Source organism: Cnephaeus nilssonii (genome assembly GCF_951640355.1).
Source record: "Cnephaeus nilssonii genome assembly, chromosome: 20".
NCBI classification, from domain to species: domain Eukaryota; kingdom Metazoa; phylum Chordata; class Mammalia; order Chiroptera; family Vespertilionidae; genus Cnephaeus; species Cnephaeus nilssonii.
The window spans coordinates 33,631,460-33,645,114 of record NC_137091.1 but is presented as its reverse complement, the minus strand read 5'-3'; the positions used below and the strand labels follow the sequence as shown (position 1 = coordinate 33,645,114).

General features: G+C 42.9%; 1 protein-coding gene across 2 annotated transcripts in view; it reads right to left on the bottom strand.

Moving 5' to 3' along the window:
* GPATCH1 (G-patch domain containing 1) overlaps positions 1-13,655 on the bottom strand; it is a 50,302-nt gene that overhangs the window by 20,786 nt on the left and 15,861 nt on the right. For both annotated transcript variants that reach the window (XR_013815165.1, XM_079799577.1), the window contains exons 4-10: positions 12,987-13,147; positions 12,336-12,433; positions 11,361-11,419; positions 10,315-10,557; positions 9,166-9,313; positions 4,922-5,001; positions 1,501-1,705 (exon numbers count right to left, since the gene is read on the bottom strand). Coding sequence is in view for 1 of the 2 variants with exons in the window: in XM_079799577.1 (XP_079655703.1) it covers positions 1,501-1,705; positions 4,922-5,001; positions 9,166-9,313; positions 10,315-10,557; positions 11,361-11,419; positions 12,336-12,433; positions 12,987-13,147 (994 nt within the window). In the remaining variant the exon portion in view is untranslated. The remainder of the gene's footprint in view (positions 1-1,500; positions 1,706-4,921; positions 5,002-9,165; positions 9,314-10,314; positions 10,558-11,360; positions 11,420-12,335; positions 12,434-12,986; positions 13,148-13,655) is intronic.

Genomic DNA, 13,655 nt, shown 5'->3' with positions numbered 1-13,655 from the left:
CACATGCGGGTGTTTTTGCCGTTTTGTTTTTTTACTTCAAAATAAGGTATGTGCAGTGTGTATAGGAATTTGTTCATAGTTTTTTTAAAACTATAGTCCGGCCCTCCAACGGTCTGAGGGACAGTGAACTGGCCCCCTGTTTAAAAAGTTTGAGGACCCCTGCTCTAAAGAGATAATATTTGAGGTAACCTCTAAATAAAAAGAAGAAGCCAAAATATAAGGGAAGGCCCAGCTGGTATGGCTCAGTGGTTGAGCGTCAGCCTATGAACGACAAGTTCAGGGTTCGATTCCCAGTCAGGACACATGCCCAGGTTGCAGACTCGATCCAAGTGTGGGACATGCAGGAGACAGCTGATTAATGATTCTCTCTCATCACTGATGTTTCTATCTCTCTCTCCCTCACCCTTCCTCTCTTAAATCAATAAAAATATATTTTTAAAAAGGAAGAAGTACTGGTGGCCCTGGCCAGGTAGCTCAGTTGGTTAGAGAGTCATCTCAATATGCCAAGGTTGTGGTTCAATCTGGTCAGGGCACATACAAGAATCAACCAATGAATTCATAAACAAGTGGAACAAAAAATCAATGTCTCTCTCTCAAATCGATAAATAAAAATAAACCAAAAAAAAAAAAAAAAGAAGAAGAAGTACTAGATCATTTTAAGGGGAATAGTGATATAATTTGGTTCACCTAGCTACTGTTGAGGGGGATGGACTGAAGAGGACAAATTAAGTCCAATCAGGAAGCTACTGCAATAGTCCAGGTGAGAGTAGATGGGCACTCAGACCACGGGGAAGCAGCAGAAATGCAGAAAAGTACATGGGGTAGAAATGAGAGGACTTGCTGTGGATAGTGTCAGCGGAGGGAAGGAAGAAGAGGAGCTAAGAACTAGAATTCCTACATTCTGATCTGAGCAGTGGGTCACATTTACTGAGAAGGAGAAGACTGGAGAAAAAGCAAGTTTGGGGAAAGAAGTGGGAACCAAGACTTCTGTTTGGGTCTATTATATTTGAGATACCTGTTAGGCTCCCAAAGGGCAAGTACAAGTTCATCTTGCTTAGTGGGTCTTTCTGCTCCAACATACAGGGGATTCTCCACATCTGCCCACACTTTCACATGCATTCATTCCGTTCAGGCTTTCAGGGAAGTGCTGCAGAACCCTTTCCCCTGAGGAAAACATCCTATTCCCAGGCTGTGCAAAGAAAGTGAAGGTACACATGTCCCTAGACTTCGCAACATTGCTGAACAATTATTAAAATCTGAAAACTGCTGAGCTTAAGATAAGGGTTGTAATTTCAATGACATAACTAAAACTGATGGTGGGAAACAAGTCTTAAGAAGTAAAGGATGTACATTTACGTTTATGTACAATAAACAATTTTATTCCCAGTTTGGGAATACAAAATCATGGGAAGTTTCAATGGGAAAACATCTTTCCATTTTGATTTTGATCACTCAGATTATTATCAATTTAATGACTTTAATCTTCTTCATGACACATACCTTGAATAGGTGTTTCTCCTAGCAACTCTCCCCGCTTGGAGGCATTCAGTTGGTGTCTACTCTGTGTCCCTGGGTCATGTATTGACTTTCCAGCTGATTCTGATAACACTTGAAGTAAGTGGGAGTTCTCTGAGGTTGCAGCTACCACAGGTCTGAAATAATGCACTGGTCGATAGTCTCTTGGCAATTCAGGTGGTGGATAAATCTTTAAAAAAAAACACAGAGAACAAAATTCTGAAAATACAGGCTGCAAGATGATGGTGTTTGATTTAACCAAGAAAACCTGTTACCTCTGAGCGTTATCAACCCCAGCCTTTCCCAGGTTAACGTTCAGAAGGTGGGTAGGCAGCAGTGGGAACAGATTGTCCCAGTGCCCAGCCAACATCCATTCTGGATGGGGAGGGTCACCAGAACCACACTGTTCTAACAACCAGACATTTTTAATATCACCCCTGACCACTCTACACAGAGATGCTAATATGCATGTTTCATATAAGAACAAGAACGATGACAACAATAACATGATGTACAGGCCCACGAGCAGAACTGGCCCACTGTATATCAGAAATTTTAGAAAAGTATGGTTCAAGGTACAGAAAAAATATCTTTAAATAAGTTACTTTTAAATTCAGAAATATTTTTCTGGTTGTTTCAATTCCAAATTGGAACTTTAGGCCTTAGTTTTTTTTATCTGAGGTATTTTTTAATGTATTTTTTATTGATTTCAGAGAGGAAGGGAGAGGGAGAGAGAGAGAAAAAAACATCAGTGATGAGAGTGAATCATAGAGCGGCTGCCTCCTGCACGCCCCCTACTGGGGATCAAGCCTGCAATCCGGGCATCTGCCCTTGACTGGAATCAAACCCAGGACCCTTCAGTCTGCAGGCTGATGCTCTATCCACTGAGCCAAACCAGCCAGAGCTATCTATTTTTCATTCAAAAGCTGACTAAGCCCTGGCTGGTGTGGCTTGGTTGGTTGGGCATTGGCTCATGCACAGAAAGGCTGCTGGTTCGATTCCTGATCAGGGCACAATCCTGAGTTGTGGGCTCAATCCCCAGCAGGAAGCAGCCGATCAATGTTTCACTCTCACATAGATATTTCTATGTTTCTATGTTTTTGTCTCTCTCCCACTCCCTCTCAAAAAATATCAATTTAAAAAACAGCTGACTGAACTGAAATTGAAATATAGTATTTGGGAAACTCAGGCATTAATGATAGCAGACCATATAAGTTAAAAATAAAGTATTTAAAGAAGCATTTGAGATCTTGCTTCCTGGCATAGGTCGTTAGTTTTGGCTCAAATAAACTCTTTATTTAAAAAAACTTTTTTTTTGTAAGTATTAGACATTTTTAAATGGTCTCTCTTGCTCAGTTGGTGTGGCTCAATCGTTGAGCAACGACCTATGAACCAAGTCACGATTCGATTCCTGGTCAGGGCATATGCCCAGGTTTCGGGCTCAGTTCCCCAGTAGCCAATTGATGATGATGTTTCTCTCTCCTCGATGTTCTGTCTCTCTCTCCTTTTCCCTTTCTCTCTCTGAAATCAATAAAAACATACTTTTTAAATAAGTAAATGGTCCCTCTTGCACTTGGTCTCTCTTGCATTATGGACAGTCCTATGTAAGCTGTGTTCTAGATTTTTCAGCTACCTGAAACCCTGAGCCTGTAACCAGTGACGCACTGAATGCCCGCTCGCAGTAGTCTCAGCCCCAGCTGCACACTGGGTTCACCTGAGGCTTTTAAGAGTAATGATGCCTGCGACCCACCCCACAAAGTCAGCAACAAATGGAGTTTCCCAAGTTTCCCAGATGGTTGTAAGGTTCCCAGGTGGTTCCCTGTGGGGGAGCACCTGGCATGATGAAAATCTATAGAAGAGTGGTATTATCACTGTTAGGAAAGACATTTTTCACCATCTTAACCTGACCACCTCCTCTGAAAAACAGACTCCCCAATCAGCCAGCAAACAAAAATGTTACCAAGACACAAAAATCCAGCAGAACATGGCAGAAAAGGGGTGCGTACACACACGTCTTCATATCCTCCATCAGAGTCAAAGCATTTTAGAGGTGGGTTTTTAGCCACATATTTAGAAAACTTGCCTGTGAAAAAGTAGGGGAACATAGCACTCTTCTGAATCACTCACGCTCCAAGTGAGGAGCACCTCGGGAACCCCAGAGCCCATCTGTCCACTTACAGCACTCTACCCTTCAGTGAACTTGTCTGTCTTGCACCCTCACTGAATAAGAGCTATTCGGCGGTCAGGACTTTGTCCTATTTATCCTTGAACCCTGAGTCAAATGAGTATTTCTCAAGCATTTTTATGCTCCCCTTTCATAAATGTAAAAAACTCGCATTCTCCTTTGACATTTCTGTTAGTAATAACAGCTTAGTATGCACCCAACACTGTTTTAAATATATTCTGCTCATTATTACAATACATTAACTATTGCGACTAAACCAATGGCAGCCGCTGTAATGCCAAATGCAGTTTCTCAGGCTGCACTGCTCCTGGACAACCCAGTTCTGGAGAACCACAGGCCAAGACAAATGTTTGCTGAATGAAAAACAAGAAGCCCATTACGCCAACAAAATAAATGCCAGGAGCCTCTCCTGAGCTATTAGCACCCACTAACTAGGGATGTCCACCTAGGAACAGGTGACTCTGAGGGGTGTTAAAGAGCACCACTTGGCCCTAACAGTCTGGCTCAGTGGATAGAGCATCGGCCTTCGGACTGAAAGGTCCCAGGTTTGATTCCGGTCAAGGGCATGTACCTTGGCTGTGGACACATCCCCAGTAGGAGGCGTGCAGGAGGCAGCTGATCGATGTTTCTCTCTCATCAATGTTTCTACCCTCTCTCTTCATCTCTGTAAAAAATCAATAAAATATATATATTTTAAAAGAGCACCACTTGGCTAAGCTGTAACAAAATCTCATAAAAACAGGACTATCTGGAAAAAACGCACAGTTCTCCCCAGACTTGACCTGCATGTACGTGGCTTCTCTCCCTCCTGCTTGCCCAGCAAGGAGCCCAGGGAACCTCGTCCACATTAATGCCTCAAGCGTTGAGAAGGATTCAGGGCTGTGGGTCATTACAGCTTTTTTAAAGTTTTCTAATTTTCCTTAAATTACATTGTCCCTAGAATTTTATCAATTCCATTCTCCCACCAGTTTCTAATGTAATTTTTTTAATGGAAAAAAACTACTCACTCTAAGTCTGGATTTAAAAGATCAGCAATTAGCTGTTTTAATACAATGTGGCTACTGACTGCCATTTCTAATACAGGATATGTTTTCCTCAATCGTTAGTAACTATGCTGGTGCTTTTGAAAACAGAATTTACTTATCATTCCAGTTGTTGATATAACTCAGCAAATATTTTAAGTACTAAAACCAGTAAAAAGTAAAAAATAAAAAATCTTACTTTCTTAGAAGACAAAGCTTTAGAAGCCAAGGAAAATCCATCCAATATTTTGCCAATGTATCGAAGATCTTTTTCTGATTCTACAAAATGATATCATTGATTAAATTCAGAAGTATAGATAAGAATAAGACAAAGACGTCAGCTTTTAATCTCTAAGCACACAAATGCTACAAGTCACCCGTGATATCACACGGAGATAGCAGTAAAGGAGGAAATACCTCTGTTGACTCTGGCAGCCAGGCCCACTCCACCCACAGTGCTCAGGCTGCCCAGGACCAAAGGCTATAGCCTCCAGAAGAGGTGCTTGAAGTCCTAAGCTAAGGGGCACCAAAACGTATACTCTGTGGAGTAAAAGATCTCAAGAAAAACCATAAAGAGAACAAGGACAGATGAAAGTAAAAATCCTAACTGTGAGAGGGTCATTTCTAAAACCAGGTGAAGAACCAGGAGACTACCTCCCAATTTTCTTAGCAACCATCCAAATAGGATACAAAAGGCAATGCAACCAGGTCAGCCGGTAACCTAATCTTAGTACAAATTAAAAGGCACTTTTGTCTTTTTCTCAAGTGAAATTCTAATAAGAGATAAAGATCACTAATTCGGGAAACAAAGTGACAAATGCCCTCTGACTTAAAGCCAGGGGTCCTCCACTGGTCGCAGAGACAACCCCATCGGCAAAGGTTCTTTGATTACCAAGGATTTCCTGCGCACAGTGGCTCTGTCAAAACTCAGCATGCACAGACTGCATTTTCTGTAGCCACAGGCCGCGCCCACGACCACCAGACCACCACGAGCACTGACACAGCAGGTGTCAGTCCTCAAGCTGGGTTCAGCCCGCAGTGCAGGTGGGCCTGAGGCTTTCCGCCGCCGCCGCCGCCGGCACCGCGGCAAGGCCAGGCAACTACCCTCCCCCACAAAATCACTCCGAACTTCAACTCCTGTTGAACTTCTGTACCAGCTTCCGGAAGTTCTTAAGATTCTGTAAGGTGATTTGTGATTAAATGTCACATTCTTGTCATTTTGTATTCTTTTAAACCCCTACAGTTTTACTTTTATGAATTATACATACAGCAAATGTGCATAAAGAGCCATGAGGATATTTATTATAGCCCTATGGATCAAAGACAAAAATAAGAACCATTTGACTGGCTAACTAGAAATTTACTCAGTGAAAAACCATAAGGTCACCCTGGTCAGGTGGCTCAGTTGATTGGAGCATTGTCCTATCCATCAAAAAGTTGCGGGTTCGCCCTAATGGGTTTGGCTCAGTGGATAGAGCTTCGGCCTTCGGACTCAAGGGTCCCAGGTTCGATTCCGGTCAAGGGCATGTACCTTGGTTGTGGGCACATCCCCAGTGGGGGGTGTGCAGGAGGCAGCTAACGGATGTTTCTCTCTCATCGATGTTTCTAACTCTCTATCCCTCTCCCATCCTCTCTGTAAAAAAATCAAGAAAATATATATTTTTTAAAAAGTTGCAGGTTCGACTTCCGGTCTGGGTCAATGAAAGGAAGAAAAATCATAAGGTCAAAGCTGTAGAGATCATGTAGCCCTAGGGGTGGGAGAGAAGAGGCAGCCAGCTACGGGAGAGAGAAGGAGGGGGCGACAGCCTCTGGGATAAAGGGAGCTGGGGAGCTCAGGGAGAGACACCTACCCAAGCTCGATGCGGGAAGGGGGGGGATGAATCAGTCGGGCAAAAGTGTTCTATAAAGGAAAAGCCCTGGCCTGTGTTGCTCAGTGCTTAGAGCATCAGTCCTTGCCCCAAAGGGTAGAGGACCAACCAAAGTGTTGAGGATTTGATTCCTAGTCAAGGGCAGGAAACTGGGTTGTAGGTTCAATCCCAGGCCTTGGTCTGGGCAGATGCAGGAGGCAACCAATTGATGTGTCTCTCTCTCATTGATGTTTCTCTCTCTGTCTATCCCCCTGCCTTCCACGTTCTCTAAAAATCAATGGAAAAATGTCCTCAGGTGAGGATTAACAACAACAAAAATATCTTTGGGTGAGGATTAACAATAAATAAATATATATATATATATTTATTATAGTTTAGTAATTATTATACAACATGTTATGTTAATAACATCACATTATGTTCATATATTGATATAATTAATAGAATTAACAATTAGCATTTAATAGAACCTATATTAACATATTATAACATTAATATATATTATATAACTTCTTGTACGTTATAAAGATACGTTAGTAGAAAATTTTGAAAAGATAAAGCAAAAAATAGAAAAGAATGCAAAAGGGAGAAAATAAAAGTAGTCTATCACCCAGAGGTAATTCCAACTAACATTTGGGAGCACACCCTTCCAGCATCTTCTGTGGCAAAGATGGCAGGCCGCTCACTTACAGAGTGCTGGCTGTGTGCCAGGCAAGGTCAAGCCCTTTACGTACATTACAACCTCCATGGGACACTTACGCCATTGTCATGCCCACTGTCCAGGCAAGGATGCCGAGGCACAAAGAAGTTAAGTAGCTTGTACTGAAACCCAGGCAAGCAGTCTTCAGAGTTTGTGTTCACAACCATTAAGCAAACTACCTCCTAAAAACTGTTTTACACCTGCCTTTTCTCTTCTAGAAATGTAAAATGGCATCATTTTGGGGAGTGATGCTTAGAGTATTTCAACAGTATGGTTTTATATGTATTCTACAAGAGTTAGATCAAATTTTATCTGACTATAGCTACATATGTCTGAATAGATTGTTTTTCATCTCAGCTCTTGCCTCCTGACTTTATTTGGGTGATTATTATTGTAACTGAAGAATAAATAGTAGGTGCCATTTAATCAGCCTTTGAGGCAGGAGCCAAACACAGTTATGCCATTTAATCCTCATACTACTTGAGAGTGGATTTTAAATATGTTTTTATTGATTTTTAGAGAGAGAGGATTGGGAGAGGGAGAGACAGAATTATCAATGAGAGAGAAGCATTGACCAGCTGCCTCCTGCATGCCCCCTACTGGGAATTGAGCTCAAAACCCGGACATGTGCCCTAACCAGGAATTGAACTGGTAACCTCTTGGTTCTTGGGTCAATGCTCAATCACTGAGCCACACCAGCTAGGCCAGAGAGAGGATTTTATCCGCACATTACAAATGATGCCCAGAGAGGTTTCAAGCCTTGCCCAGGGCCACACAGCTGGGCAGGAAAAAGCAGGGATCCAAATTCAGGTCTGATTGGTTCCAAATCTTATGCTACAAATACCTATGTAGCCCTGCCTCCTCCCTACACCTTTTCTGGATTGAAAATTTAAAATACTTCCGGCCCTGGCCAGGTAGCTCAGTTGGTTAGAGTGTCCTCCCAATACACCAAGGTTGCAGGTTCCATCCCTGGGCCAGGGCACATGCAAGACTCAACCAATGTATGAATAAATAAGTGGAAAAACAAATCGATGTTTCTCTGTCTCTACCCCTCCCTCTCTCTCTCAAAAAATCAATCAATCAATAAGTAATTGAAATACTACCTAGATTCTGAATCACTATAGACTCTGACGTGAAATTCAAGTTGTGTTGACAGATGTCTACCTCTTTGCCCAATAAGAGCCCCCTAAGAGCCAGGGACACAGTAGAAGACAGGCTGGCTGCCAAGCTCCATCTTCCTATGGGCTCTTCAGTATTCCTACCACCCGGTCACCACATCTGGCCTTCACACCTACTGCTGGAGTTGGCCTCCTTTGACCACCTGCCTTGTTCCTGGAGCTGGAAGTGCCTCCCTCTGACCACACACTTGCTCCTTCCCTGATTCCAGACCTCTTCTTCCTCCCCTCCGTGGCCCTGCCTTGCTAACTGGTTTTGGCTTTGACCCATTTTTTTTTTTTTAATAGGAGTGAATTAATCTTTTCTTTTTTTATGTGTGGTTTTTTGTTTGTTTTTCTTTTTTTTCATTTCTTGTTTGTTTGTTTTTATTTTAGAGAGAGAGGAAGGGAGAGGAAGAGAGAAACACCAGCTACCTCCTGCATGCCCCCTACTGGGAATCAAACCGGTGACCTCTTGGTGCATGGGTTGATGCTCAACCACTAAGCCACACTGGCCTGGCAGCTGTGACCCATTCTAAATCCTGCCACTGTCTTACTTTCCACATTGGGCGTCTCTTCTTCTAACTTTGTTTCTCAATCTGCATCTTTGACCAAAAACTCCCTACTCCTTGGAGGCTGACACTGCAGTATCAAGCTTGCCATCCCTTCTTCCTGATAACTCACACTGATCCTACCATCAGTTGTGGGTCTATGGAATCACCTTTCTGACTTTGATATTGCTTGGGCGCTGTCCAGCCATAGAGTCCATCTCCAGGCTCCTCGTCCTTCAAAATGGTGTCATACTTGGATAGAGTTTCTGTTGCATAGATATCATCATCTTCCTCTTCCAGGGCACCAACACCAAAAGCCTTCAAAACAAGGTTTCAAACAGCAATACAGGTTTAGATATGTCTGCACTGAAGGATAAAGCTACTTTAACAATGTAATTGAACAGCCCACGTTAGCACGATAAGATCACCAAGAGAGAAGCAAATGGGAGGCCCAGATTAATACACAGACCCCAGTCCTGTAGATGTGAATGCCACGTGCCCAGCAGCAGCTATGGGTCCGGGTCCTAGCACAGGCAGAGGAATGGAGAATGCATGCAAGCAGCAGTGCAGGAGGAGAAATGGGGCCTCTAATGGAGAAAGGAAGAGTGTTCATCTGCTGTTCAGTATGGCCTGGGACAGAGTTGGTGACCAGGGTCTGGAGACCACCACTACTGTAACAGCCACTGTAAGAACTCCTAATCTTTGCGGGAAATGACCTCCAAGTATCCCTTTCTGTTAAAAGAACTGGAAAAAACATTAATGACATTTTCTAAATGTAGCTTAGAAAGAAAAGATAATAATGACATTTCCTAAATGTAATTTAGGAAAGAACCTCTGAATCAATTTGAGAGGACAGGCAGTCAGGAAAAGCTCTCCATCTCCTCAAAGGTACAAAGCAAGTCTCCCATATGAAACTTACACCTACACTGCCAACTTAGAGCTGGCGGCACTAGGAAATAGTCCAGGAGGTAGTCAAACTTGGACCTGAACTTGGAGAGGTAGACTGAAATTCAACTATTAACTAAACCAAAAGGGTAAGTGTGGTTTTCTGCTCAGCCCCACAAGAGTGTGAAACAGTAGTCCTCACTCCTGGGAACACACAAACTCCACCAAGAACATAGGTTACAGGATCTCAGCAGTAAATATTAAAATCACGTAGGTATACTTTACCTATCTTCAGAACAAATCCCAAGGAAAATATGACCTCTTTGAGGTCTTCATGTAGTCAACCAATAATGAGTGCCCTACTATGGGGCAAGTATAATAAGGAGTATTCTCATTTGTCAATAGCTCCATGTTTATAAATCAGAAACACTTACCTGGCCTGAAATTCCCAATTTTCTCCCTTTATTCACTCCAATATCTCCAAGAAGATTGCTGGTTCCCTCGGGTCTCCCACTGAAAAGATTAAGATGTTCTCCTGAAGCTCCAAACAGCGCTTGGTGGGGATCCAGACCCTTGTAAGCCAGTCCATGTACATTATCTTTAGGTGTGAAATCCACAGGCATGACATCCTTGGGTGCAAAGGTCACATTTTCTAGCAGGTAGTCATCATCTTCATCCTATTTAAAAAGTGGAATGAAGGTGAGTCACTTGCTGCCGCAAAGTAAGCCTATAAAATACTAATTTCAAATGCAGTGATTCATTCCAAACAGAACATTTACCAAATTTTAATTTCCACTATTACAAATCACTAACTACATCAAGTCCCTGATCAAATGATACCAACACAAGCAATTCCATTTTAAGAATCTAAACAGACTTGGGCTATCTATGGTGATGGCAGGCATATTGCTGAACACATTATCTGACATTATGAGGATAGTTTCAGGGTATGGCTATTTCACTGCAATGGGATATGATTCATTTCAAAAATGGTTTCTGGCTTGGCAGGTGTGACTCAGTGGTTGAGCATCAACCCATGAACCGGAGGTCACCAGTTCAATTCCCGGTCAGAGCACATGCCCGGGGTTGCCAGCTTGATTCCTCAGTAGGGGGCATGCAGGAGGCAGCTAGTCGATGTTTCTATCTCTCCCTCTCCCTAAAAAATCAATTATATATATATATTTTTTTTTTAATATATTTTATTGACTTTTTACAGAGAGGAAGGGAGAGGGATAGAGAGCCAGAAACATCGATGAGAGAGAAACATCGACCAGCCGCCCCCTGCACACCCCCTACCGGGGATGTGCCCGCAACCAACATACATGCCCTTGACCGGAATCGAACCTGGGACCCTTCAGTCCACAGACTGACCCTCCATCCACTGAGCCAAACCGGTTTCGGCTATATATATATATTTTAAATCAATTTGTAAAATATCACCTTCATGAAGTAACAATGCTACAGTCATCCCATATAATACCTCAGATCCTTCCGAGCCTCCCGGAGGTAATGCACAGCCATAGATTTTCACTCCAGGATCTGTACAAGAGATTTCAAATGCATCAATCATGAGCAACTGAAAATATAGAAATCTGAGCTGCTGAAACTCTTTAGAGGTACATGGCTGCCCTTGTAAAAGGTGCTACAGCTTTAGGGTTGGAGATTGATCACTCAGAAGTTGTTTTCCCCCAGCCCTTGCCCCATCTGCACTCTGGCAACAATGTGATAAATGAGTAACCACTACTCCTCTAGCACTAGGGAGAACCTAAAATAATTATTGCTGCTTGTAAGAGTTCATAGTCTGGCTGGGGAGACCAAGGGCAAGAAATAGAAAATAATCCCATTAAATTGTGACACAGTTTTGGCAGAAGTAGGAAACAGTCTCCTTATGGGAAAGTAAATGAGTTCAATTCTTCCAGAAAGCTATTTCACACTACACACAAAAACCCTTAAAATACCTGCATACTACCCAGCAATTTCATTTCTAGAAACATGTAGCCATTACAAAGTATTAGGGCCAGGCAGGTGTGGCTCAGTGGTTGAGCACTGACCCAGAAACCAAGAGGTCACCAGTTCGATGCCTGGTCAGGACACATGTCTGGGTTTCGGGCTGGATCTCCAATACGGGGACATGCAGGAGGCAGCCGATTAATGATGTTTCTCTCTCATTGATGTTTCTATTTCTCTATCCCTCTCCCTTGCTCTCTCTCTAAAAATCAATAAAAACATTAAAAAAAAAAAGTATTAGGGCCCTGGCTGGGTAGCTCAGTTCGTTAGAGCATCATGTCCCAATACCCCAAGGTTGTGGGTTCGATCCCTAATCAGGGCACACATAGCATCAACCAATGAATGCATAAATAAGTGGAACAACAAATCAATGTTTCTCTCTCTCAATAAACCAATGAATTTTTTAAAAAGTATTAGGATTAGGGTTAATGACAATCAATATACATACCAGGTTTTTGTCGGCGTGGTCTTCTCTTTACTCGGGGACCAATCCCTTGTCCTTCCTTCCAACCCATTTTTCTCAGCAATTCAAAACCAACAGATAATCTAGGATATCAAGGCATTGGAAATGAACTTCTTTTTATAACGCTAGAGAACAGCAGGAAGTAAGCAGCCTTTTGAGTTCCTGCCCAGCTCAAAATCTTGTCCTACCTGAACCTTTACCCCCATTCATGTTAGAACTGCATGGCCTTGCCATTCTGGACATGCTCTGGATGACTGGACTTGGTGTGGATGTCTGACCTGGGAAGCTGATCAGATGCCTTTTCCCCTGGGCCCAGAACAGGCACATAGGGACTCCACACGGTCCTTGTCAAGCATGGGGCCTGGGAAACCATGACAGTCTAAGGCTGCCATATCAGGCCACGTGCCCAGGAGCAGAACAAGGAGGTATGCAGAATGAGCGGGTAGAATGAGGCTGGAGATCTAGAGCACTCCGTGCACTAACAATGCAAGACCCTTTTGGGAAAACCCCCCTCTGCACTCGTTAGGCTAAGAAGGCTTGTCCTACTTGCAAGCAAGCTTTCCCTAAGTAAGATCATCATATATATGCAAAGCAGTAATTTCAAGATCAGAAAAGTCAAAATTAAATTCTTCTCACGTTGCTGGCGTTATGAAGTCATCAAGCAGAGTGGCTCCAGGAATAGGGGCAGTAGCAGCTGCTAACTGCCTGGCCTTTTCTCGTATTCTATCTTTGGTTTTGGAAGCAAAATCATCTGTTGTAACAATTGCTTTAGGTGCTATCCCAAATTCACTAAGATCCTTTAAAAAAAAAAAATCAAACAAAATTACTTCATTATTTGGGAAGTGATTAAACATGATGCATCACGTAGCTTTAGTTCTTTAAAAAGTTAACCCCTGGACAATGTTCCTCAGTGGTTGGAGTGTTGGGCCGTTCTCGGGTTCAATTCCCAGTCAAGGACATGTACCTGGGTTGCAGGTTCGATCCTTGGCCCTGGTCGGGGCGCATGCAAAAAACAACCAATGGATGTGTCTCTCTCACATCAATATTTCTCTCTCCTTTCCTCCCTCCCTTCCACCCTATCTAAAAAATCCTCAGGTGAGGATTAACAAAAAAAAAACAAAACTGAGTTTGGGATCAGGTGAGCGGCTGACTTTACACACTGACTTGGTACCCTCACATAAGGCCAGTGGCCAAGTGAAAAGGGAAATGGGGGTGCTTGCAACCTAGTTCAGAATCTGGTTAAAACTGTAGTCTTACTTCCCCACTCTGACTGAACATGGGCAGAGCTGCAGAGCCTAACCCCAA